The sequence below is a fragment of the Pimephales promelas genome, chromosome 6 (genome assembly GCF_988280905.1).
Source record: "Pimephales promelas chromosome 6, fPimPro1.hap1.1, whole genome shotgun sequence".
In the NCBI taxonomy this organism is placed as follows: domain Eukaryota; kingdom Metazoa; phylum Chordata; class Actinopteri; order Cypriniformes; family Leuciscidae; genus Pimephales; species Pimephales promelas.
The window spans coordinates 33,008,742-33,035,991 of NC_142774.1; the positions used below are offsets into that span (position 1 = coordinate 33,008,742).

General features: G+C 36.6%; 4 protein-coding genes across 10 annotated transcripts; 1 reads left to right on the forward strand and 3 right to left on the reverse strand.

Moving 5' to 3' along the window:
* Positions 1–1,426: 1,426 nt before the first annotated feature.
* unm_sa25545 (un-named sa25545) lies at positions 1,427–6,392 on the forward strand. Of its 3 annotated transcripts, none has more exons than XM_039674791.2 (8): positions 1,427–1,608; positions 2,011–2,095; positions 2,194–2,247; positions 2,323–2,370; positions 2,461–2,590; positions 3,126–3,286; positions 4,589–4,741; positions 5,161–6,392. In XM_039674791.2, the coding sequence occupies exons 1-8, from the start codon at positions 1,516–1,518 to the stop codon at positions 5,196–5,198; spliced, it is 762 nt and encodes a 253-aa protein (XP_039530725.2). In that variant the 5' UTR covers positions 1,427–1,515; the 3' UTR covers positions 5,199–6,392. The 3 variants fall into 3 exon arrangements, with proteins under 3 accessions (XP_039530725.2, XP_039530726.2, XP_039530727.2); XM_039674792.2 differs by having other exon boundaries at positions 1,429–1,608; positions 4,592–4,741; XM_039674793.2 differs by having other exon boundaries at positions 1,429–1,599.
* On the reverse strand, positions 5,759–9,980 carry chic2 (cysteine rich hydrophobic domain 2). The gene is made up of 6 exons (XM_039674794.2): positions 9,681–9,980; positions 8,835–8,889; positions 8,405–8,560; positions 7,378–7,434; positions 7,242–7,301; positions 5,759–7,155 (listed from the first exon to the last, which is right to left on the reverse strand). Exons 1-6 carry the CDS (start codon positions 9,812–9,814, stop codon positions 7,105–7,107), a joined length of 513 nt encoding a protein of 170 aa, XP_039530728.1. The 5' UTR covers positions 9,815–9,980; the 3' UTR covers positions 5,759–7,104.
* A 960-nt stretch (positions 9,981–10,940) lies between these two features.
* fip1l1b (factor interacting with PAPOLA and CPSF1b) lies at positions 10,941–20,460 on the reverse strand. Of its 5 annotated transcripts, none has more exons than XM_039674873.2 (18): positions 20,343–20,460; positions 20,159–20,262; positions 19,373–19,430; positions 18,938–19,052; positions 18,543–18,649; positions 17,768–17,829; positions 17,539–17,646; positions 17,318–17,448; positions 16,587–16,702; positions 15,077–15,130; positions 13,987–14,086; positions 13,735–13,891; positions 13,577–13,603; positions 13,318–13,372; positions 12,462–12,520; positions 12,114–12,294; positions 11,785–11,931; positions 10,941–11,285 (listed from the first exon to the last, which is right to left on the reverse strand). In XM_039674873.2, the coding sequence occupies exons 2-18, from the start codon at positions 20,235–20,237 to the stop codon at positions 11,144–11,146; spliced, it is 1,698 nt and encodes a 565-aa protein (XP_039530807.1). In that variant the 5' UTR covers positions 20,238–20,262; positions 20,343–20,460; the 3' UTR covers positions 10,941–11,143. The 5 variants fall into 5 exon arrangements, with proteins under 5 accessions (XP_039530807.1, XP_039530808.1, XP_039530809.1 ...); XM_039674874.2 differs by having other exon boundaries at positions 20,159–20,252; positions 20,343–20,445; XM_039674875.2 differs by having other exon boundaries at positions 12,462–12,517; positions 20,159–20,446.
* A 3,622-nt stretch (positions 20,461–24,082) lies between these two features.
* On the reverse strand, positions 24,083–25,753 carry LOC120481363 (D(1) dopamine receptor). Its single transcript, XM_039674988.2, has one exon. The coding sequence runs from the start codon at positions 25,625–25,627 to the stop codon at positions 24,323–24,325; it is 1,305 nt and encodes a 434-aa protein (XP_039530922.2). The 5' UTR covers positions 25,628–25,753; the 3' UTR covers positions 24,083–24,322.
* Between the last annotated feature and the right edge of the window lie 1,497 nt (positions 25,754–27,250).

Consider the following 27,250-nt stretch of genomic DNA (forward strand, 5'->3'; position numbering starts at 1 on the left):
TAAAGTTTATTTAAAGTAATTAGTGTATCCACAGAACGCAGTGGAATAAAACTGGTTAGAATTGTAAATAAACACATCTAAGGTTTGTAAATGTTTGATATCAAAATAAATATTTCCTTATCATGAAGCTTAGTATATTATTCTAATATTGTTTATTATTCTTATCATGCATTTGATAGACTGACAAACTGTCTATGCTAAAAATGAAAGTAAAAATAGAATGTTGGCTAAAAATAGTCTAACAAACCGACAGACCCTGTGACCTGAAAAGGAGAGGAGCAATATAAATCTGTTTGGAGCAGATCAATCACTGAATAACAGATTTCCCAGTTTAGACTGTTTGTTTCAGTCCACTTCTAAAACCACCAGAGCATTGATAAAAAATGTCAGAATAGGATATAAACATGTCTGTTAATACATGACATTGGGGTCAGTGAGGCTGACCAAGGCTGCACTGTAAAAAAAATTCTGTTGTTAAAAAAATAAAATAAAATAAAAACCTGTGCCAGCTGGTTGCCATAATAATTCAATAATACTACAGAACTAATTTATATTTACAAAACAACGTTTAAATTTTACAGCATAAAACAGTATTTTGCAAACAATAAAATTGCAATTTAAAGGTGTACATCTAGCAATACACACTGCTACAACAATGTATTTGGTTATTTCTCGTTTTTTCTTCAATAATACAGTTAAAATTGCTTTCATTTTTTTACAGTGTGAATTTAGTATTTAATCAAAAAGACAATAAAAACAGTAATATTCTGAATTACATTTAAATTTAATTTAAAATGAATGATTTATTTTTAATGTATTTTAATACATTTATTTTTTATTTAATTTATTGCGTAATTTTTTCTGTGATGGCAAAGATGAATTTTCAGCATCATTAAACTGTTGAAAACTGTGCAAGATGTAAACAAAACTGGCCCAGAAGCACTTCCTGTTTAGGTTTTTTAACACTACATAAAACCTGGGATAAAATACAACCAACAGAACATATAAAACTGAATCAAAAAGTTAAACAAACATCTTTAAGATTTTTTCTTTACATGTGAAATAAAGAAAACAGTTACAAACTGAAACAGGAAGTGTTTCTGGACCAGTGTTGTTTACATCTTGCAAAATGGTCCATAAACATTATTTTCCCTCAGGATTATTTGATGAATAAAAAGCTCAACAGCATATTTAAAATAGAAATCTTTTAAATATCTTTAAATATCAGTACAAGGTACCTGGCGACCTGAAGTTCGTGAATGATGATCCAATATGTTCTTTTTCGTGAAAAACGCGTTCGTATATTTTGAAAATTAATGTTTTACGAGTTACGACCATTTTGAGATTAGGCAAAAATTACAACAAAGTTGTAGACGCTATGTCAAACCGCATGATGGCACTAACAGCTGGTGGTCACCATGAACTTCTACGGTACAGTCGAGGAAGAAGGTTCCTAGATTTGACATTATTGACTCGAGAGCAAGAGCAGCATTATCCTATAAGAGCAAGCCGTCTATGAGAGCAACAGCCAAAGACATAGGATGCACAATGTCCGAGCAGTCTCCAGCGGACCGTGAACGCCCAAGGAATGCGGCCTTGGTGTGTTTGGTAACAAAACAACACTTGATTTTGCCAGGTTATGCATTGTATAATGCTGAATGATGTTGGTCTCCACTATTGCGTCACATAATCAGACCTGCTTATGCATCATAATGCATGAATGCATGCTAGATCCATTATACAATTGTCTGGATATTACTATAATATTATTATCTTACTATTATACTATGTTATTATTATTATTCATGATATTATTAAATAAATACTTTAATGTTACATATTTATATACTGTATGTAGGTATATATATATATATATATATATATATATATATATATATATATATATATATTTATAATATAAATCATATTTAGAGAGCTGCAGAAAACTTGATATTCGTGTGTGTGTGCGTGTATATTATTAACATGATATGTTTCAATATGTGTATGTAGGGTCCCATTGGAATTGACTACAACCCTACTGAGGAGGAGAGGAAGGTGTTCAGGCAATGCAATCAGGAAAGCTTCTGGTACAGATGTGAGTAAATGTTCAGTGTTTTTATATATTACTATTCTTGTGGTTTTATTGAAATAATAACTGACTTATGTTTCTGTCTTTACTTACTCTACATACAGCTCTCCCTATATCTGCCACCAGCATGGCCTTCACTCAGTTCCTTATTTCTAGAGGTGGGTTTCTTGATAATCTTACCCGAAACCAAACCTTTGAACAATAATGTAAATGTTTTGATTTCATTTCTATAGGAGCTCTTACGTCCTCTGGCAGATTTGGATCATTGCCTAAAGTAGTTTGTGAGTAAAATTTACTGTCCATGTAACTGTGAGGTGGTTTATTGTTAGACTAAATGTTAAAAATATGTATGTGCATCTTGTATGTGTTAGTTGCTGGTGTTTGTGGGTACCTCGGAGGGAAGATATCATACATGAAGACATGCCAGGAAAAGTTTATGAGCTTGGAGAATTCACCACTAGGGGAGGCACTGAGACAGAAACAGCAACACCAACCACCAAAGTAAGCAATGGTGAAAAAATGTTTAACGGTCTGACTCCACAATTCAGTACATCACAGTTCACAGTGTTTGTAATAAGTTTTAGAAATACATTTCTAACATTTATAATAATAATTTAGAATTCCCTTTACATGGACTTTAATCTAAATGTCATAACTGGACCTTCTGGTAAAAAGGACTGCTGACGAATGCCAGATTTCAGGCATACGAAGACGTATGCCTTTCAGGGCACATTCACGTGAGATTATTTTGTCCATTAGATCGAAATATCTGACCCCCCCCCCCCCCCCCCAGAAATTTACCCACCCATAGATCCTTAATTTAAATAAATAGGACAGAAGTGATTGAAAGTGGACAAAAATTTTCAGTTTTTCAAAAACTTTTGTGATCCGATCGACCAAAACGCTTCTTGATACCAGGTGTAAACAGGGCCTAACAATGCAGAACAAAAGATCAGCTACTACTTCCATTTTATCATAATTTTAAATAAAAGGAGTGATGTTTTGGAAGACATTTTTTTAATATTTTTTTTTCCAGGTTTCCTAGTGAGCAGCCAGGGTTGAGTGATCCAAACAAAGCTGATTTTGAGCCAGTGTTTCAGCTTGATGATCAGAGGGATCAGTCGGCCTCCTACGCCAGTGATTTCACTTACACTAACCCCATGCATTCAACAAACCACTCTGGCACTCAAATTACAGGCAAGTTAAAGTGTCATTATTTATTTGCATTAAAAACTGCTGTAGGTCTTATTATCCTTAACATTTGCTGCAGATCTTAGTTATTACTTAGCCTATTTTTAAACAGTAGAATAGTTCACCTCAAACTACTGTACCGCAAGGGTTAGCTCCAACCCTAATCATACATACCTGAACCAATCAAGGTCTTCAGGATTAGTAGAAAGCTATAGACAAGAGTTTTAAACAGGGAGTCAACTAAACTCAGCAGGACAGCACGCCAAATATGCTTATTTTATGCTATATCTTAATATATGTGTGACCTAGGGGTGTAACGGTACATGTTATTCCTTCCAAACAGTCACTGAATGGATGTCATGGTTCGGTGCATACAGTCAGACGAAGAATAAAGTCAGTCACAGGCGATTCACACTCCAGTCCAGAAGGGGGCGCTCGTGGTAATGCAACACTGTTTGCTTTAGGGAAAAAAAAAAAAGATCTATGATCTATGCCCCCAAAACATGAGTTTAGATCACACACAAGAGCTTGCTAAGTAGCCTATACTCTGAGTTTCGATTAAACTTTGTGATACGCTCCATAAACTTTGCGGAAAGGAAAGTGGAAAGTTTGCGGCAGTGGAAGTCTCACTACTGTCCAGGGATGAAATATTCGTATACTGGGAATGGGAAGCCTCAGGTGCCATTTCACTCGCTGTGTCGTCTCATATATAGATGGCTCTTTTTCTCGTTCATCTATCCATGATTTCTTGGAAAACCGTAATATTGAACTTTGAGGTAATATTGTGTAATATTGAACTCAATGAGAATGACAGCCATGGCTACGCACAACACGGTAATCAAACCAATAAGTTTGAAAACAGCCGTTGCATTTCAGTCTGCAGCATTGGTCAATCTAATAAGAGTAACAAATCAACTATTCCTTAATTTTTTAATTTTAAGCAATCAGAAATCTAGGGAGGCCGGATGCGTAAATGTTCTGAACACGTATCGAATCGTGACCCTAAAACCGAAGTATGCACCGAACCGTGACTTCTGTGTACCGTTACACCCCTGACGTTCTGTTCATTCCTCATTTGACTGGGAATTATGCATTTCTGTGACAACACTATCAATGCCCAAATTAATCTGCAGCGGCGTGTGGTTCAAGTAGAAGCTCTCCAAAAATTCCCAGCTTCCTAGTTGAAATTACGAGCTCTACGAGGTCGGATGTGAATACGTTTTACAAGTTGAAATCTGGTCATTACAATAATTACATGTGAATGCATCTGAGGTATTTGTGGTATTTAAAATTTTCCCTCAAATCCAGCAGAATCATCTTACATTGAGGATGATGCACAGAAGAAACATGTTCTATACAAGGACCTACAGAGTAAGAACAGGGAAAACTATGAAGTCACAATGACTCAGAAACCAGACGCATTGCCGAAGTCTTCGGCCGATTCCACCCCAACCAAGAGAGGTGAGAGACCTGCCAATATATTATCCAACGTCATAACTAGAGCTGTGTTCGAAATCGCCCCCTATACCATCATTCTCTATTCCCTACATTAGTCCACTAATAATGAAAAAACGAGTGAATTCGGACACTTTTGCGTAGTTTGTGTTTGCCGTTTAATAATCATTTGAAACTTAGCAAACTGGCTGCTCCAGTAGTAATAAAAAATATTTATCTTGAACTCTGTCATGGAAACTATCTATAAACCTTAATTAAATATTTAATAATCATTTAAAGAGGAATTAATACCTGTGTGATATTACACTGTACCCATATTGGACAAGTAGAAAATGAATGCATTTTCGGAAAATTAATGTATGGATGATTCATTTAACATGACCTTCACAGTGTTTATGTATTAATTTATTTTTTTTTGTAAACAGGGAAAAAGAATATATATGGAGACACATGGGAGGAGTGAGAGCTGCTTCAACACACTGTTTCACTGTCTGTAACTGATGTGTTTTACAATATACATGTCTAACTGTGTCTGAGAGATGATTTTCATTGACTTTGTACAATTTATTGGGTTTTTAAATTGTTCACAACTCACTGTATTATCTAATAATAGCAGCAAAATTTTGAAATTGTGAGGATACAGTTGACAGCTGAAAATTGAAAGCTATGGTACTTACATTTACGTTTATTGATTTATCAGACGTGTTCATCCAAATCAAATGACTTTTCACTTGCAAATGACGAATACAAGCAAAAATAGCACACCATGAAAGAGGCCATCTACAAGATTAGACTATTTTTTCGCTCATTTCGTAATGACTGGTCATCAGGTCATACTGTTGTTTAATATTTGAGATACATAAACCCCTAATGGAAAGAGTATTAATCAACAAGTATAATTTTAAGACAGACTGGTCCACAATAATTGTGGTTAATACATTTTATATAAAATATTTTGAATTCAATATATACTATATAGACATTAAAAAATAGGCATACATTCAGGAGTAAATGGAACTAAAATCAAGTTGGGCATGTTTTATTTCTGTACACATTGTACATAAATACACTGAAATATTTTTTTGAAAAATAAAGACGATGTCCCTGGGATTTAGGATGACATCAGACAAGAGATAGGGCTATTGTAATTTCAGCAATAATATTCAGTATTCACACACACTTCATAAATTTCAGGTTTTGAGACCTAATAGGACCAATTGTCTTATTGAGTATTTGGGACATAACGGTTTTATTAACCTACAATTGGATACATTTACACAAGTATAATTCACTAAGAGAAAATGCCTGCATAGGACTTGCTTAGTCTTCACACCTGACCCAGGATTGAAACAAAGATGAAAAAAAAATGAAGTGAAAAAGATTAAATTAAAAAAAAAAAGTAGAAAGTAGAAATAAATGTCTTTCTGCCCTGGAGAAAATCCTATATTTGTGGGTTCATTTTATTTTATTATTATTAAGTTTGACTCCCAATAGAACGTTTCAAATGACCCAACAAACCTATAAATGTTTTGATTTGTCTCACTTGTGAACAAAATATCTCAGGGACAGACAAAAACGAACACCTCCACACACAAATCAAGAGACAAACATTTGCTGCTCGTCTTTTTAAACTGAGCAAGTAAACAAAGATTAAAAATACTCAAAAAAAACAAAACAAAAAAAACAATCTGTGCTGCGTCACTACCCATTGGTGCACTTGAACCGCATCAGATCCAAGACTTCCACTAGACTCAAAAGTCCCGTCAGAGTCTAGATGGTGCGTGGCACAGTCAGTGTTTGATTGTCTTTGTATATAGATGATGATTTGTGATAAGGAGAGATGGAGAACTATGTATTGTGCATTGACCGTATCCATTTAGCTTTACGCTAACTGAAAATCCGTATTAATGATTCCTACCATCCATCTTTTTATTTAATTCATTAACAGGAAAGGTTTAATTCTACAGCCGCCACTTCCTCAAGCCATTCTTCACTGATTCGCTCCACAGTGATGTTGTCGGCAACAGGAAGTCGCTTAGCTAGTGTGATGCGATTAAGGTATAGTAGACGTTTCCAGTCTCGGAAGTTACTTTCCGTGGCCTCCTCGCAGTAAAGGTCCCTCAGTGTGTGTTCATGCACTCGCGAAACCAAAACGGCACAGACGTGTGTCTCGGTATGTGTGTTTGTGGGTTGTAAACAGTTGCTTTCTCGGTGAGGAGTGCTGTGAGTGGCGCTCGGACGTGAGGCGAGTCTTTTGCTCAGAGTGTGAAGGGAAAAAGAGACGAGGCCACATGATAAAACCATGACAGTACCGGAGAAAGGCACCTCTGGAAGACCACGCCGGAGGGATGAGCTCTAGCCCGCCACTGCTAATCCGGCCGGAAGATGGGAATCTTGGGAAGGAACTCTATTTGGATGACCTAGGATGGAGAGAAACGGTGGAGGTGAATTTACAATTTTCATAAGTACGATTTGTAGGTGTGTGTGTGTGTTGTAGTTGGCTTACATATTCCATCATGTTGTTGGTTTCACACTTCCTTTTGCTGAGCCTCCAATGCAAACACAGCTAAATGAACATGTCGTAAAATTAGCACCTGACGGTAAAATACAAACTGCAAACAAACGCACAAACTTCAACGTACCTTGTGATACAATCTGCTGTTTTCCCACTCCAATAGCTTCTCTAAGGATCTGCGTGTCTATTGGTGAAAAAGACACTATTCAGCACACGACGAGAGAAGTTATTTATGTCCTATTATGTACCCATATCTTTTAAATATTTCGGGGTTGGTAAGATTTGTTTTTTTTTTTTTACATGTTTTTGAAAGTTCTCTCACCTAGGCTATATTTATTTGACCAAAAATACAAGTAAAAACAGTAATATTGTTATAATATCATTCCTATTCAATATAATTGTTAGCAATTTTAATTATATTTAAAGTTTTTATTTATTCCTATGACATCAAAGCTGATTTTTTCAGCATCATTACTCCAGTCTCCAGTGTCACATGATCGTTGTATGTAATCTAATATTCGGATTTGGTGCTCAATTAAAATTTAGTTTTATTATCCATGTTTAAAACGGTTGGTGTAAACCGTGATAATTTTTCCAGGATTCTTTGATGAATTTTTCGAAATAGAACTTATATAAAACAGACTATTTTTTATTTTTAAATGCACTTTTTTCTTTTTTTCTTACTGCCATTGTCTACTGCAGTCAATTATCAAATAAAATATTGTCCCTCACTTTGTAGAAAAAAATTCAATAACAGTAATAAAGAAAACATAAATCACAAGCGAGCCTATAAGGCAAGGAATTCTGGGTGTTTAAAAGAAGAAATGTAAAGCTTATTTACAAAACGGTTCCATTAGACAACTAGTTATCTTTGTCAATGTTGGTTAAAAACACAATTGTTAGTTCATGTTAGCTTAGTCAAGTTCATTAAATAATATTAACAGATACAACTTATGGAACATTATTGTAAAGCATTACCGTTAATTCTATTGAATTAAAAACTGTTGTCAATATTGAATGCAAAATATTACATCACATTCCTAACCTATATACTGTATTTCCATTGTATATTTGGGCTTTTACAAACTGAAGAATGGGTTTAACTAATTTTCCCAGGAAGCTTCTTTTAAAGCAGGAACATTCCACAAACTTACCCTTTTGCTAAGACAGATGACCGGCCACAGACTAAAGCCCAGAGTACAGCAACAGCAGAGACAGCCGCACAGCAGCCAGCGGACATTCACCGGGAGAGCCTTCCTCAGACAGCCGTTCACGCGGTTTATGCTGGCTTTGAACTCCTCCGGTGCAACCTGTAAATCAACAAATGAAGCAGTCAGTCAACTACAACTCATGTCAGACCTCAGAATTGTGTGTGGCACTACATTGTAAAATACACACTTTCGAGCTTAACAACTAGTACGTGGAAAAGAGCAGCTTGAACATTCTATTAAACATCTGTTTGAGCTTGACAAAAATGTTGGGGTGAATAAACTTAACAGTCTTAGAGTATTTCAATCCTGAATGGAATTAATGACAGACTCCTCACTGGGATTAGAATGAAAAAGCCACTGAAATAACACTTACCTTTCCCGTAAGGGCTGAGGGAAACTCAGACTCAAATTTATTGCTCAGTCCAAACCTACAGGAAAGAAAACAATATATAATACTTAAAATATTATGATTTTAATTTCTCAAATATAAGTTTCGACAAAGGCACAAGTAGATTTACTGTAATATGCTATATTTTGTAATAGTCTATGTAATATAACGTTCATTTTACTAGACCAGGTAGCAAAAAAAGAGAAAAAATGTATAATAAAAAGATTAAAATAAATAAAAATTATATAATACAAAAGTATTTTATAAATATATGAATGAGTAAGTAAATATTTAATAATATTATGTAAATAATCAATCCAACAGTACTCTCTCTGCTTTAATGTGTAAAAACGTAATAATGTAGCAGAAATCAAAAATATTTTAGATTCACTGTATAAATTAGGTCTTTATCCAAGGTCCCTCGCATGAGAATATTTGGGGGTCATATATTTGGGGGTCTGGGGCATATAAAAGATAGAAAATCCTTGTAATAGACGTAACTTAGTTCACCAAAAATGTACGTTTAATCGTATTCTCACTCTTGCGTAATTCCAAACCCGTTTAAGTTACTTTTTCCAATGAACACAAAATAATAGTCAATTGTCATTTTCTTTGGGGAATTGCATGCGCATCCGAACATTCAACATATTTTTAGGTTGTTAAACGTTTTTGAGATAATATGTCATGAAAAATATTTGTCTTCAGCAGTAATGATACTTAACATGTATTCTGTGTCTCTAAATGAGCACTGAGCTCCTGATATCTTAGGTGTGATCAGTGTAGATTAATAAATCTATATTTGAATAGATCCAGAGCTGCCGGGAGTCTTACACAGTAACGTGCCCGGATCCGCGCACTACCACCGGGTCCGGAGCGTATTTGAGCAGCTGCTCTTCCGCGGCCCTGTCCTCGTCCTCTTCTTCCTCTTCCTCCTCCTCGTATATCTCATCAAAGTCCTCCATCATCGCCCTCCGCCTCGGCCTCTTTGCTTCCCGAGAGAAGCGCCGAGAAAGACCGCGTTTCGCACACGTTACTCAAATAAATGCAATAACGCAGATTGTACGTCCTCGGTGAGAAACGACAGTACAGAAATCCGGATCAAAATATCAACATCCGCCGAAAATCTCGTGTGGACTCGGGATGTATCGCGAGAGTATGTAAATCACATGCTCACTGCTTGAGGTTTTCTTATGCCAAAGTCGTCTTTGGTCAAAATAAACGGGTGTATATAATATTTGGGGTGTGACCTGCATTTTTTTATTACTAATACAATTTATGATCTTTCGTAAGACACCTATAACTTCAAATATTTCTGTTGAAATGATCAAAAAATGTGTCCCTTAGTTTGCATTTGCTGTTTTCAAAAGCACGACAAAATACACAGAAAATACACATATACATAGATCATAAGAAATATATACATATATAATCTCCTATGTTGTTTTAATTAAAGAATAGTTATTGCACATTGTATCCTATTGCTTGCAAATGTATTATTCAATAATATTTATAATTGTTTAGGTAGCGAAATTACAGTATACTACTGTACTGTTCAATAGTTTGGGCTCAGTACGGTTTTTTTTTTAACAAATAAACACTTCTGTTCAGCAATAATGCATTAAATTGATCATCAGTAAAGACAAATAAATGCTGTTCTTTCACACTTTGTATTTATCAAATAATTAAAAAAAAATGTATATAGCAGTTTCTACAAAAACATGAAGCAGCAGTGTTTTCTACATAAATAATAAGAAATGTTTCTTGAGCCCAAAATCATCATATTAGAGTGATTTATTTAAGGATCATGTGACACTAAAAACTGGAGTAATGATGCTTGAGATTCAGCTTTGCCATCACAGGAATAACATACGAAATACTCATTTTAATTTGTAATGTATTTCACAATTTTACTGTATTTTTGATCAAATAAATGCAGCCTTGGTGAGATGATCTATAATAGCGAACCAAAAAACTGAGACCAAATAAAAAAAAATCTCAGAAATGATAAATCAAGATGGATACCATGATCAACTGTGAACGTTGATTGCAATTTGCTCAAGTCACAAAATACAGTATAAAAGACACAACAAATATTAACAAATGCTCTTTTTAATCCAACAAATCAACATCTACATGGTACAACAGCACTGGAAAAAAACAACTAAACGAAAAAAAAAAAGGAAACCATGACAACAAAAAGGAAGGTAAACTGGATTTTAGTTTCATTTAGCATGATTTGGTTGACAACCAGCGCTCTCATAAGAAGGAACGAGAGCGGGGAAGACAGACAGGAGTTACTCCATAGCCTCCTGGTTCTCCTGGTCAACAGAATGCTCCTCGCTGGGCTCTTTGCCCTCTTTGCTCCTCTTGGACTTCTTGTGCTTGTGGCGCCGGTGACTGTCCCCCTCCTCGCTGTCATGTCTTCGTCTGCTACTGCTGTGATGGAAGAGAGAAAAGAATAAGTATTTTGAAGGGAATGCAGAGCGCTATATGAGACTGTTACAATAATGGAAATTACCTTTCCTATTACAAGGCATTATTTGTCCTCTTAAATTGAGGGTTTTTTTTTTTCAGTATAAGGGCAATTTTATTAAATATGAGTCATCTTTTATGTCAAATTCTAAAACATCTTTTATTTTTTTATTTTTAAAGATAACAAAAAATAAACTTAGAATAAACACTAAATTACACTATATGACACTACGTCACAACAAGGAAAAAACGACAATCTCAACTTCCGTTTCACGCCGACTTTAATATTCATTTCTTTTTAATTGAACTGTTGTAGAAAATCAATATAATATTTGCAATCAATGCTGATATTAAAGAAAACAGTGATACTGCTTAACTGCATCATGTTACAAATATTAAAAAGAACTTTTACTGGGGCATTTTTACCCCAAGCCTCCATGAATTGTAGACCCTGATACGATACCTCCGTGATGACTTGTGCCTCCCCTCCTCTTTCTCTCTGTGTCTCCTCTCTCTGTGACGCTCCTCCTTTTCGCGGCTCGCTCGCTCCCGATGCCTCTCGTACCCTCTTTCTCCATACTCACGGTAAGAACGATACCTTTCTTCATCACTGCAAAAGACCAAGTGTAAATCAATAAAAAAAAGTTTACATTTTCTTTTTTTAAAGAGAAACTAGGCACTTTAAATTTAAAAGAGTTTTTGAGCTAAGAATTTAATGTTTAATGACAATTCTACACGTGAAAAACAGAGTATATCTGTGTAGTAAATGAGTGGGTTGAAATCATCTTTGACCTGTTATAAGCCACAGGGGTGGGACTGTGGTCTCTCTCGTGGCCTCGTTCCCTCTGCCTGTCCCTTTCTCGATCTTTTTCCCTCTCTTTGTCTCGCCGGGGGTAGTAGTCCCACTGCTTTGGGTTGTCCATCAAACCTGGCCAGGGGCTAACAGCTCCTTGCATGGGTGGTGGAAACCCACCTGAAAACGGAACCATCGGAACAAACCCCAATGCGCCTGATTCTTAATTGAGGTCAATAAAGCCTGGCAAATATTTAAGTACTTGTGACCTGTAACCGAGATCTAAATTAAATTAGTTTTGCAGGTGATTATAATAGACTGGGAAGATCCAGTACCACACTACTTACCTGTAGGAAAAGGGTATGGAGCAACAGGACGTCCATCATATCCTCCAGGGTGCCCACTGCTAAAACAGAACGCACAGACAATTAAGGAACTGTTAAAGAAGTGCAAGTCAAGTATAACATTTAAATGGTAACAGATATATATATATATATATATATATATATATTTTCAAAAACAGCAAGTATGTAAATCTAAATACATGCTTACAAGAATTACCCAAGGATAAAAGGTATACAAAAAAAAAAAAAAAGAAATTGTCAAAACCATATCAAAATAATCTACACTACCATTCAAAGCACTTTGAGCACCTTGTACAATCCCTGATTAATTTATATATAAATGAGATGCACGATACTAAATTTTTCCGCCGATACAGATATCTGATTATTCAGAATATCCAATAGTTATCATAAAAATATCTCACTCAAATGCTGCTGCAAACTATTATTTTGGTACACTATAATATTAGAGGTTAAAATTAACAACAGAGCTATTATATTCCGTGGTTGAAACACAATAATGTAGGGAAAACCCGTAGACCTTCTGGGAACCCTGGTTTAAACTACGGCTAATTCATAGGGTCAAATAAAGCCTGCATTAACGTCACTATTTTTAACTGTTGAAGCCCTATTGTCACGTTAACCTGTCATAAATTCAAAAAGAGATTTTCTTCACACACAGTATGAGTTGCAGTATGACACCTTTTCCCGCACCCTTTTGATTGACAGCATATCGGCATTGATCATCGACTGTTTTTAAACAATTGGCCGATACTGATTATTGGCCGATACAATCAGTGCATCTCTAATACACGAAATTGTAACAGAAGTATTAAAGTTGTACAGAAGCTACACCTACTTGTCCATAGTAGGGATCAGTGAAGGAGGAGGTCCTCCTGTGGGAGGAGGGAAATCTACAACGAGAAACAGAAACGAGATTTAACACAATCATAGTGAAAAGAGGAATAATTAAGATTTTTTTAAACACAATCAGTCATAAAGTTTGCAATTACACACACAGATGTTTTTAAAAACATTTCAGAGCTTTATATTGAGTTACTTTTGCTATGTTTGTCATGTCATTGCACACTCGACCATTCAAAGAAGGATGAACTTACTGGGAGGCGGAACAGTGATTGGCATCCCTGTTAAAAAAAAGGGATAGATAGACCATGAAATACATTACAAATGCTATTATCAATGCTGCAGAAAGTGATGCATTCATAAATTTTTCATATAGATTTAAAGTAACAAATACAAAAGATAAATGTCTCACGTGGAGGCGGGATTAGAGGTGGAGCCTGACTGACAGGAGGAGGGAGGAATGGAGGAGGCGGGATGTTTGGAGGGAGTGGCCCTGGAGGAAAGAAAGGTGGCGGCATCTTAGCCACCGCGGGCGGTTCGGTGTCAGAAGTGGAATGTTCCGAGATCACCTACGAGTGTTAGAAGTCACATGATTCAGTTCCCAGATAAGTAGTTTTACAGTGTGGAGACTGAGGAGAGCGTGAGAGCATGTCATATGTGTAACCTGGATGTTATTCCCCTCCAGATTGTGGCGACGTCGTCCTTCCACCCTGCTAATGGTGGCAGTTCCTCCTCCAATCACATCTATGGTCCCGGGCGTCTTCCTGCAACAAAAACATATGTACACATACAGCTTTAGGGTGTACATGCATTTCTGTTTTTACAGATGCATACAAAGCACACGTCAGAGGAGGGCAGGGCGATATGTAATTCTTCAAACAAAGTTTTTCATCTAATATTAATATTTTACTTTATTTCAGCTTTATTTACAGTTCTTAATAATAACACCAATGCAGCCAACGTTGTAACTCACAACATTAATTTAGAATTAAATTGATGTATGGTTATTTTTGCAACTACTTTAAAAGTGGCTCATCCAATCAGAACTTAGTTTTGCCATTTTTTTCATTTAAGGACAAGTGTGTTTTCACAGTTTATTCCATAAGGTTTGTTGTGCATAAATCATGTTCCAAATTCAAAAGATCAAATATTTAATTCCTGCTTCAGCTTAATTTGGAACCATTGTCATAGACAGAGCAAAAACAGACTGTCAATAGCGGCTCTAAAATGTAAGTTACTCAAATATTAGCTTTTTGTGCATTGAACTTTTTGTATAAAAGAACACTCCCAAATCGTGCCTTCATTCCAAATATCAGACCATTCTTCCAATATTGTTTAATTACAACATCACGGTTTAAAATATAATTCAGAAAAAAATAATTATATTGTGATTCAAAGTGAATACACCCTAAAATAACATTTTGGTCACACTGCCCACCCCTACCAGAATGTCTTGCCAAACTAGGTAAACACACACACTAAAAAAAATAAATAAATAAATATTAAATACAGGACTAAAAGCTACACATATCTGCACAAAAAAGGTCCAGCTTGCAGAGTCTGTTGTCATAGCAGCAGGTTTTATCTTGCTATTATTTTCATAGTGCTATCCAGATTAAAACATCTCCAACAGAAATGAACTGCAGTCATCAGCAAAACATAGAAAGACAACAAATGAAGCCCACTAAATTTCATAATTAAATGTCTAATCAGTCCTTGCAAGACAAACCACTCCCATGTCACCTCCCACTTACGTATAATATGGCATTTCTTGAGTGGGAGGTCCTGCCCAGTGTGGAGGGGACATCCTATGAGGGCATGGGTAAGAGCAGACAGGCAAAAATGTGTTACTAGTCCCCTCTCCCCCAAACATGACTCTAAAACTGGAGCAAATTAGGGCTGCAACACCTAATCGATAATAATCGCTTATGAAAAGTGTTGTCAACGAATGTCATTATCAATTAGTTGGTCTGCTTACATCAGAGGGAGTGTTTACTGGTGATTGGTTGAAACAGGCCAATCATGATGCTCGCTTCATGAGGCACACACACGCAAAGTCGCTCTCCCTCTGTGTGCGCACGCTACAGGTTTGGGGCACAGTCTCTTCTGTCTCGCATGCGCGCTCTTGATTCCAGGAGTTTGAACAGATTTGCGGGCATCAGGGAGTCACTATCTATAATATGCGGGTGACTCCCGAAACTTCCGCGAGACTTGGGATGTCTGTATTTTGTCTCGAGCATCAGGGTGCGCAATCAGTTCGCTTGCAACATAAGTGATGGATTAAAATAACACTAAATATAAAGGCAGTTAATAACAGCAGCAATAAAAGATTGTTTTTTAGGTTTTCAGCGAATCCTTGTGCACTAATGCATCATTTTTCCTATCCTTTAAATCAAGCTTGTTAGCTTGCTGCATACCTCCATTCCGTTCTCTTTTTATAGTATTTGTCTACCATTAAGTTTTAATTATATTTCAAATGCAATCTACTGCGGCTCTATGTTCACACACTAGTTTTCAGTCTTTCTATATTTATTTGGTCAATTTCGCCTCGTCCTGCTCTGATTTAGGGTTTTATTTAGTTATAACAAACAAAAAAAATCGAATTGAATTTTTTTTATCTGATTACCGTAAACCTTCAAATAATAGCCCGGGCTTTTATTTTCCCAAATCGTCGAACTGCACCGGCTTGTTTTTGAGGCAGGCGTCTCTCTGACAGACCTTTATAATTAAGTGTTGAGATGTTTTCATTGAGTGTAGGCCTAGAGTCTCTAATCTCTAAAAATCTCCAAATGCTCCACATGAAACTGCAGTCTTCTGACCTTTTACTATCGTGTCAATTGACTTTGATATGCGTGAGGGAGAGAGAGGAAGACAGCTTTGTGTTGTTTGGGGCACTCTCTCTCTCTCCTCGTTATGCGCCCTGTCAATCGCAGCAGTCTCTATTCTACATCACTCACCGATCAAAAAAGGCTCTGGCGGGACAAAAATTTGCTTTGGCGGCCACCAAAAAGCAGACGATCTGATGGATTTTAGAAGATTAAATACAACCCGAAACTAAAAAACAGACTCGGCCGCAATTTGAGACCGGCCTTTATTTACCCAAACCTGCAGCCACACCAGGTGTGTAAAAGAGACATTTGGGACTTGGCTATTATTTGAAGTTTTGCAGTAATCGATTAATTGAAATAATCATTAGTTGCAGCCCTAAAACAAATGACGATTTTAACTAGTCGTTGTGTGAGTGAACGTGTTTATGCTCCATACCTCGCTGGGTTGATTCCTGTTTTATACAGGTTGGATGGAGTGGAAAAGTCTGCTTTAGATGAATGAGTAGGTATTGTGATCTCCTTCTCACTGTTACCTGTACGACCCTGCTGAACCTGAAAGAAAGAAAGGTGGAACAGGTAAAAATGTTAATTAGGACAACTGTATCAATCAAAAAGCACACTTTAATAGTAGTTCTATTAATTAGTCATTAAATTACTACTACCACGAGATTATTAGATTGAAATGTAACAGCTAGGGTTTGAAATGGAAAACTAGTTCTTTTTCAAAACCCAACTTTTGCAGAACTTCAGGACACTTTCGATAGTATGCAGATTATTTTACTTGATCCTAAATAATCTGCATTCAATCGGAAGAGTTCTAAATTTCTGCAAAAATAGTTTCAAAAGTTTGGGGTCAGTAAAAATTTTTTATTTGTATTTAAACTAATACTTTTTTCAGCAACTATGAATTAAACTGATCAAGAGTGACAGTATAGAAATTCATAATGTTCCAAAAGATTTCTAACTCAAGATCTGTATAATACTTCCTTTCTGATTTCACTTCTGTTGAAATTTGAAATAATCTGGGAGTAATTCATTCAAAATAATTGTTTTCCAAACATTACAAATTCCTAAGGAATCATTAAAGGACCTGGAATAGTAGAATCAAACCCAGAATTGTTAAACTCTTTACAATTTACATCCCTGGTAACAGCCGATTATGCTTACTGAGATCTTGCTAGTGGTGGATCCAATGTTGAGAATGTCGAGGCCCATGCGTAACCTCTTCTGCTTTTCACAATACGCTTTCCACGTGTCCTCATTAAAACCATAGTTAAAATAGTCAGACAAGTCCGCACCTGTAAACACACATACATACATACACACACTATGCAGACACCATATGCAAAAACCACAAAAGAGACTTCAAACTGGTTCATAATACACACCTGGCTTCCTCCATGGTTTCTCCTCAAAGGACTCCACATCCACTTCCAGGACTGGAACTCCATTGATGCTGCCTGGGGCTTCGAGGTCTACGCCCTTCACTTTAGAACCTACCGAGCACACACTCAAACTGTGTCAGGAGCTCACAAATGTTGCATTGCTTAAAAAGGCCCCTGGAAGTACACTGATGTATTTAAAGTTACAAGCTTAGCAAAACATTGATTCACTCACCTCCATACGCTCTGCTGCCAGCTGATTTTATGTTCAGATTCACTGGAGTTCCCCCATATGCCCTGCACAATAAAACATCATAATTACATCAGTTCCGCAGTCATATATCAAAACAACTAAAAAAAAAAAAAAAAAAAAATTCTTTGTTTTCCCTCTTCAAAACACCAATGACTTTAAGTTCCCTATATTGACAGTATTGACAATGATATTTAGGAAACCAAACCATTAAAGGGATAATTCATCCAAAAATTAAAATGCTGTCATTAAGGCTTTATTACTTTAAACTTCATTAAGACCCGAACCACATTGGTTCTCGGACATAACTCAAGCAAACATACCTCAGCTTACCAGTATACTTTCAATCAGTTTACCACTGATGAGTTGATGAAATTTTATAAGTGAATTAAAGCTTAAATTCAATCTGTTCCCCATATAAAGCCATAGAGAAAATTTAAATCGAAATCGATCTAAATTAATTCACAATCTCGAACTTCGAATTAAAAAATGGAATCGTCGCTGCTACCACACCACGTCACGTCCGTTCAGCGTGCCAAGAGGAAAAAAGACGCGAAACCCGAAAATAGTGACACCACTAATGTCAACTGAGACAGAAAGCTCTCAGATTTCATAAAAAATATCTTCATTTGTGTCACAAAGATGAACGAAAGTCAAGCTTACATCTTTACCATATGTGATCCTTTTTATGAATGAGCTTACATATGAATAAAAGGCTATAATAATCTTCAGGATGTGAGAACAATCACTGAACGCTTACGTGTACTGTGGCGCCCCTGTTTTGATATCTCCAATGGTGACACGGACATCATCATCGTCGTCATCGCTATCGCTCTCACTGTCTTCATCTTCTCCAGGTGCTTCCTCCTAAAAAAGAAACAAAACGTCCTATTTTATTTTTTGTAACGACTCAACATAACTAATCAATATATAGGCTACAGATGTGTAACTCAATCTAAAATTTGGTAAATATTAATTAATTACACAGGGCAAAAAGCATAGGGGAAAAAATGCTTTTAATGACAAATAATTCCCAAGGACGACTATAATGATAATGAAGATAAAAGAAAAAAAATCATTCTAAATATAAGAAGAATAGGATGGCACAGAGAAATGATCTCCATGGAATCTGCTTACAGTGGTCTTGATTGTTACCTGACTGGCCACACCATTTCCAGTAGTGGTGGTGGTAGTGGTAGTGGTGGTGGTTGTGGTGGTGGTCTCGGTGCTCTCGGTGACCTCCTCAGTATCAGGAGGAGCAGAGGTCACACTGCAAACACAGACCAATCAGCACGAGAATGAAGAAAACAACGCAGATGAACCTCTTAGTTAACTTGAAAAGGTGAACCATAGTACTGACACATTTTACATGTTTTCAACCCTGCTCCTGGTGATACAACTAATATTACATATTCCTACGTGATATAATTAATATGACATTTTCACAGTTTAATCTGGGTCTTTACAAAAATAAAAGAAAATATTTGGGTCCCTCATATTAGGAGCATCTTACTTGGGGTCCGTGGCATCTAAAAGAAACAAAAACAAATGAAAACCGCAGGTCTAAAACACCAGTATGTCATATCTCACCTGATGGCTGCTGTCAGTTTGGCCTCTTCTTCCTCAGTTTCTTTACTTTCCCCTTCATCTGTAAGAAAGACATAACGCATGAGTGACAAACTGACCATGGGCTCCAGGTACCTCATTTCTATAGGTTAGAAATTAGCTGCTCCCAATAAAAAATATTTCATATTTACCTTAGGGAATTATGAGAATATTTGAAAGGTATTGTTGAACAGATTCTCAAATTCATTCTACACCATAATCTATTCGAGATTTCATTCAATTCTATCTTACTCCCATCAGAAAGATAAGTAGCTTGGCTAATTTCTTAAAGTAACGTTAGCATCAAAAAAGAACAAAATAATCAACAACAAGTAAACAGATTCTACCAAATTCTCAAAGAAATGAAAACCTCAACATCTTATAGTTTCAAACAGAATTCTCAGAGGAAAAATAGATAAAGTCTATAATAATATTTAAGCAGGGAAAAAAAAATTCAACGTGAATAAAAAACTGAATCTAAGTTAACGTTACCTCAACTCCCTCAGGAAAAATTAGTCTCAAGAATAACATACATTCACAAATAGATGCTATATCAATCCCCTAGTAAAGAAAAATATTTCTTAAAGCACGGACGTGAATTAAAATTATTGAGGGAAGTGACCGGTAACTCATAACTCTCAAAACACTGCAGAATAAAGGCCCCTACATTGCATTGTGTGCTTCACATTATAGTACACTTCTCTAGAGCTGTTAGTGTTCGACAGCAAAGTACAGTAGACGAGAGTAACGTTAGATGTGGCGCTCACTGACCCCCGTACAGCCATTCCTCCTCCTCGTCTCCTGCACTGGCATCAGTGGTGGTGGTTTTATCCGCCTCCTCTGCAGACATCTTCTCCTATGGCCTCTACAACGCGCTCCAGAAGCCAAAGACAAGGTCAGATTAAAACCCACCAATATATAAATATTTCGGAGGGAAAAATACAAATGCACATACGAATTTAGCGAACAAACGTATCAAATTATGTTTAAGAAGAAATCCACACTTCCTACAGCCTCTGTAGGATGTTCTTGCAGACTTGAAGACATCAGTTCCGGTTCATGAGTCTACAAACTAAAAGTCTCTCAGTGGTTGAGTTCACTTCGTTGACTTGAGGGCGTTCACTCTCTAACTTACCCAGTAAAAGGTTTGAACACGGGTGACAATTTCTTATGATAACGGTTTTGTTCACACTTAAATGCTGATAATTAGTTTGTTTTTCCTGTACAAATGTGTATCTCAATAGGCTAACGTTACTATTTTAAAACCGAATGCCTGGAGTTTGCAGGGCATCTAAACAAAGGGTGATTGATTTAAAACTATACTACTACTTCTACTACTTCTACTACTACTACTACTACTACTACTACTACTACTACTACACATACACAGCTTTATACGTTATTACAGCATGGCCTGTTTTTACTTTGTTTTAACTCCATTTTCTACCTTTTAAGTCAGTTTAATGTAAATATACTTTCAGCGGTTTCCAATGAACAAGCCAAACAAAAGTAAACCACAAAAGTGGTTTCCTCAAATTCAACTAAAAAAAAAAACCAGCTTTTTGGGAGAATATAATTTTTTTTTTTTTTTTTTGAATTTTCATTGATAGGATCACATACAATCGACCTTCGGTTGATATAAATCTTTGAAATGTTTTGTAAAAGTGTGGGTGTATATCAATAATAGCCCTAGTCACTAAGCTTTCACTTTCACGTCATTAAAAGTTGCATTTTCAGTTGAATTTGGGGAAACCACTTGAAACTTTTGTGTGTGTGTGTGTGTGTGTGTGTGTGTTGGGTTATTGGCACCTGATGGCACATACAGGTTGCATAATGCCCTAACATTAACAGGTTCTCAGATCAAATTCATTTTTTCAGCAATAAGTTTTATTTCAACAAATTCCTTATACAGAGTATACTGTGTAGGTGTGTTTTTCAATAAACAATGAAATATTAAATTCTCTCTCTCTCTATCTCTCTCTCTCTCTCTCTCTCTCTCTCTCTCTCTCTCTCTCTCTCTCTCTCTCGCACACACACACACACACACACATGCAATTCAAGTGGCAAATTAGAAACTATTTAACTAGTTCTTCCACTCTCTCTCCCCTTGAAATGAGCATTTTAGTACAAATATAAAAACAGAAATAACAAACTAGAAAATGTTACATCGATAATGCTCCATTTTAAATAAACTATTTAGCGATATTTGTTTGTGATATTCTATTTTTTAATGGCAAAATTATACAGTATGTGAGGACTGGAGCTACGAAACAATTGAATTATCTTCAGCATACTATTATTTACTGCTATCACTCCTACTTCAGTTCCATTTTAAAGTAAAAAAAATATATATCCTTTTAGTTAATTAAGCGCACTTCACTGATTCCCTGTGTTGTTTGTGTTCCTCCCTCAGTGAATGATCTCCTGTCCTGACATCATGCACATTAACCTCACTGACTACAGTCACAGGAAACTCAGTGTGCAGGCTAACATTACTGTTAGTGTTTGATGACCAAGCGCACAAACGGAAAGATACTCTTTCTTCTTCTTCATTAAGTAAGCATATGCAATGGCCCCAAAGTATTTGAAAACTAAAGCCACACTTGCTTATAATATTATCAGGATCTGCAAACAAATGCCAGTGCGTCTTTTGAAACAAACCACTTTTCTTTGTCATTTTTGGCATTTTTAAGCAGTTGGTCTCAGAAGAGTGATTTATAGTGATATATGAAGTCAGTTCTCCTCAAGCTCTCACAGGTCTCCTAACCACAGGTGTAGGAAGCCCCTCCTTTCAAAAAGCACAATCTCCTCTGATAGGATGATTGGATCAGTGTGTTTTGATTGGTCAACCCCTTACCATTTTAACACAAATATTCAGATGAAACTCAACCAGTCCTTTTTCATATGCAATTATTCAAATAAGGGATATTGTGGCGTGTTCTGGGAAGAAAACTCGAGACTACAATCCAGGTGTTTCAGCGAGTTCAGAAAAAGTGCTCACTGATATTGAAAATAAGTCCCTTTGGAGGGGATTTTAAAACTTTGCAGACTTTTTTCATGCTCAAACAGCCACATTGCACACTAAAGAAAGTTGAACAGGACCCCTTTAATTATCCAAATATGTTGTGACCTATAAGGATTTTAATTGTTCCATTGTTACTCCCCAGCCACTGAAAAAATGAAGACTTAGATCTGAGTTTAAGTAAAAAGGAAGGAACATGTGCTTGTTCTTCGCAGCTCTGTCATGGCTCTTTTTAACAATTTCAATAGACAAGCATCCCTGCGGATTCCAAAATTAAAGCAACCTTCTGGGGCCGGTTGTGCTTCAAAGAATGAAGACATCAAGGAGGGTCATAAAATGTATTTTTAGCTGCAGGGCCCATCAATTTTAAACTTTCGGGCATTCAGCAACAAATCTGAGCAGTGATTTTCACCCACAAATGCATTTACACAGAGTCCGCATCATAATCTACACATAACAATCATGTTGCAGTTTAACATTTTAAAATCAATCCTCATTTTTCAGTTTGTTTAAGGTTATTATGGGATTAGGGATTGCCTTTCCATGTTTTATTCATTGCTGTGAGCCAACTGAAACCTCTCATTGTGAATTAATTACATTCGTAACATGCCTGTCGCGAATGTCTCCTTAAAAATCTCCCAAGGCTCAGGAAATGTTGCTTTTTGCAACCTTTACAGGAAAGCCCATTTTAAATTACCTTTGGTACTTGCAATTAATTTAATTAAACACAAATCAAGAAGAATCATATTGTTCCATTGAAGGAAAAAGATGTCCAACCCAATTCCAAAGTCTAGATGATCAACCTAATTAACAGAATAAACCTGATTATTGTTATGCACAGTTTTTACCCTATAAAATGCCATGTTCAGCATGAGCAACAACATGCTTAATGCACTTTCAAAGCATATCTACAGTCCGAAAGCCCTTTTGCACAGTGAAATGTAACATTCCTTGAGTGGAGATTGCAGCCAACTAATTATTTATGAGAGGAAGTAACTGCGTGCACTCGTGCCTAATGGAAAACGATACTTGGGACTCATCAAGCTCTTTGGCATTCGGTCTATTAAAACCTCAGATCTCTTTCTGTGGCTACAGATGCAATCACCTGACCAGTGTGGTCATTTGTAATTATGTGCAAATCAGTAAAACAAAAAAGTAGACTTTGAGGAGACACAGGAAGTTGATATCTAAGGAACTTGAAGGGTTTGATGTAGAAATCCAATTGGTTTCAAATACCTATACAGTCAGGGGCTAGAATTTAGGGACGCTAGGGACGTGTCCCTATATCCAGTGACAATGATAAATCCATAGCAATAATTTAGATCGAAACTTAAAATGTATTTATATATTGATGACCCGTCCCCGCCAATTTCAAAATCAAACCTACGCCACTGCCTACAACAGCTCAAAACTCTCAATTTAGGATATTTTTGCAATTGGGTATAGTGAGCACAATAGTAAGCTAAGGGTCAACTGAAGGCAGATTTTAACTAAACTTAAAAATATTTTTTTATATTTTTTTTTTTATATTTATATTTTTGCTCAAAAATAATTTCTTGTTGCTGAATTATGTTCAAAAGTTATTTGGGGCAAGTTGTCCCATATAAACAATGTATGAATGCCTGTTAGTCAAATTTATTGTTATTATGTATGTTTACATGCATTTTGGATGAATTGTTTTACTGTTGTTTTACTAAAAAAATGTAGCCCTTTTAGTTTAAATAGATGGCATTTTTACTTTAGAAGATTACAAATTCCATTCCCCTCAAATCATTCATCATTCAAGCAGGTTTCCAGTGTGACAACCCTGTTAGAAACAATGTGTTGAAGGAACATCTTGTTTGCTGGACATTTTTCAAAAATACAACCTGCATAGTGTTAAAACTTGCCCCGGTCTCCCCTACACCTAAAAGTCATTTATTCTGACATGCATCTTCTGAGTTAATATGCTTAACCTCATCTCCAAGCATATGTAGCTCCACCAAAGGACGTTGCATTTCATTGTCCACCCTATGCAAACTGATATACCCGACCTCCGTAGTATTAACAGAGCTGCCCTGATTATAAGTGGACACTGGATCCTTGCTCTGAATAGCAAGAGGTCTTCTTGTGCACAGGCCATGGCAGCACAGAAGTCGAGCAAAAGCATCTCTGAAATCAGAGTTGAAAGCATAGATGATGGGGTTTAGTGACGAGTTGCACCAGCCGAACCACACGAACACGTTAAAAGTTGCTTCACTGACACAATTTGGCTTGTGGCAGAAAGGAACCGCACAGTTCAAGACGAAGAACGGGAACCAGCAGCACACAAACACCCCCATAATCACGGACAGAGTTTTAAAGAGTTTGGTTTCTCTTATGGCGCGGTGTTGGATAGGACAGGTGCGCGCACCTGTCCTGCATCTCTGCGCGCGCTCTGCTGCGCGCTCCAGCGAAGAGATGCTCTTGATTTGAACCTGAGCAATGCGGTAGATCCGCGTGTATGTGACCAACATCACTGCTACGGGAATGTAAAAACTTATTAGGGAAGATGATATGGCATAAGTTCTACTCAGACTCGAATCACACATTTCCTTAGTGGTCCAGTTGCTTGTGTTGACCGTCCCCAGATCTGCGCGGTGCCAGTTCAGCTGCACGGGCACGAATGATATGGCCACTGACACGATCCACGTTACGCTGACCATGACGAGGGCGACTTTACGGTTCATCTTCCTCTCGTACTGAAATGGGTCTGAAATAGCCCAGTATCGATCCAAGCTGATTACGCACAGGTTGAGGATGGAGGCTGTGGAGCACATAATGTCAAAAGCCACCCAGCACTCACAGAAAGAGCCAAACGCCCAGTGTCCCGTCACCTCCGTGGCCGCTTTCCACGGCATCACGAGAACAGCCACCAGCAGGTCGGACATTGCCAGAGACACAATAAAGATGTTGGTAACTTTTCCTCTCAAGTGACGAAAGCGCAAAACCGCAGCACAAACCGTGAAATTCCCCAAAAGCGTCCACAGCACGAGGAGAGAAAGAGCGAACCCCAGGAAAATGCGACCCGCTGGATCTCCGTGAGCGCTCGGAGGCGTCAGGGATGAGGTAAAGTTGTACATGTCCTTAAGTGTCAAAAACAAAATATTCCAATATGTGTTCCGTGTGGTGGACACCGCATGTTCCTCCGCAAAACAGTCTACTCGAGCGTTTTGATCTGATCTAATGGGTGACCTCATTGTTTCTTAAGACCCTTGCTGAAATCGCACATGACTGAACGACAGTCTGAAGTGTCTCAGGTTCCTTATTGTGCAGGTCACATTCATACCGGTGTAGAACAATTTTACTTTAAAGACACATAGCCTAGTGGCCCCAAAACCTATTTGAACACTTAATCCGCACTTAAAAATGCATGAATTGCAGTAGCTTACAAAAGAAATATACTTTTTAAACACACATTTGAACAAAATCACGAAAAAACTTTATTTTATATGTAGAAATATATAGACAATAAAATCATGTTTTGATTATGAAAGTTAGAGAACATGTAGTATGTTTGTTTTTGCAGTTTTGTATCATGTGCAACAGTTTTTGAAGGTCCCTCATTTAATGTAATGGGGAACATCCTCAAACAAGCAGCCACTATTTTTATATATAGATATCTAGATACATTATTATTATTTTGATTTTTCCAAGTTATGATCCAAATTAGTTTGGTAGTTTGTGCGATCTGAATTCTGCATTCACCATATGCATTCTTATACAATTTTTTTTTCGATTTAGCCAAAATTAAACAAGTTATCTCCAAACAGAGATTCTCAACGCATTCTCATCCCAAGGCGTCATCTAACTTGCGACAATTTTGACCATGCTTCAACATCCGACGCTTTAGGCACCCTAGGACGTCATTTAACTGACGCTTTACCTTTAGCGTCAGTTAGATGACGCGGGTGGGTTTAGGTCTGGGTTCGCTAGGTTTTACGCGATCCTATAGGGCGTCATTTAGCTGACGCTAAAGGGTGCCTAAAGCGTCGGATATTGAAGCATGGTCAAAATGGATGAGCACACAATTCATAAATAGCTTATAATTGTTCATTTACCTTTCATGTGCCTGTTTTGATACTCATTGAAAGTAATAGATAGAAATTAAAAATTAAAAATACTTCCCAACTAGAGTTCTGGCAGTGAATCTCCCATTTCCAGCCCTATATATAGTTTATATTTAAATTTAAATTAATTTTTGAAAGTATTTTGTTCTTTATGACCCATTGAACCTTTTGTCAAGCAGGTGTTTCATGAATGGATTTTTTCATCCAAATAAGTTTTGCCTTGGTTTTGTTCATTTTATAGTTCTATTTTTATAGTTTTCTAATTCTATTTGAGTCCTTTTATACTCCCTCGCCTTTCAGGTATGCTCAGCTGGAGTGGAGAGATTTTTTTAATTGGTTCATGGATTACCTTTTATAGATTTGAGCTAGGGGGGGGGGGGGGGATGTAGTCATATGTTAAATTAAGCAAGTTACCTCATGTTGTAATTTCATACAATTTATTAATTACAAATGTTGGCCAAAACAAAATAGTATGACGTAGCCTTGTACGTTTTGTGAGTTGCTTTAAAGTTTCATAATTGCTAAATGGTTTAAATGTAGCTTCATACATATACCAAATCAAACAATATTTCTAAAATAAACAACATTTATACATATATATTTGGATATATTACCCAACCCCATTTTTTTTTTGTAAGAGCCTAAACCAATATATCAAAAATACACATACACTTAAATAATATTGTTGGTTTAACTTAAAAAAGTAAGTAACCTGGTTGCCTTAAAAATTTAAGTTAATTGAACTGAGTTAAT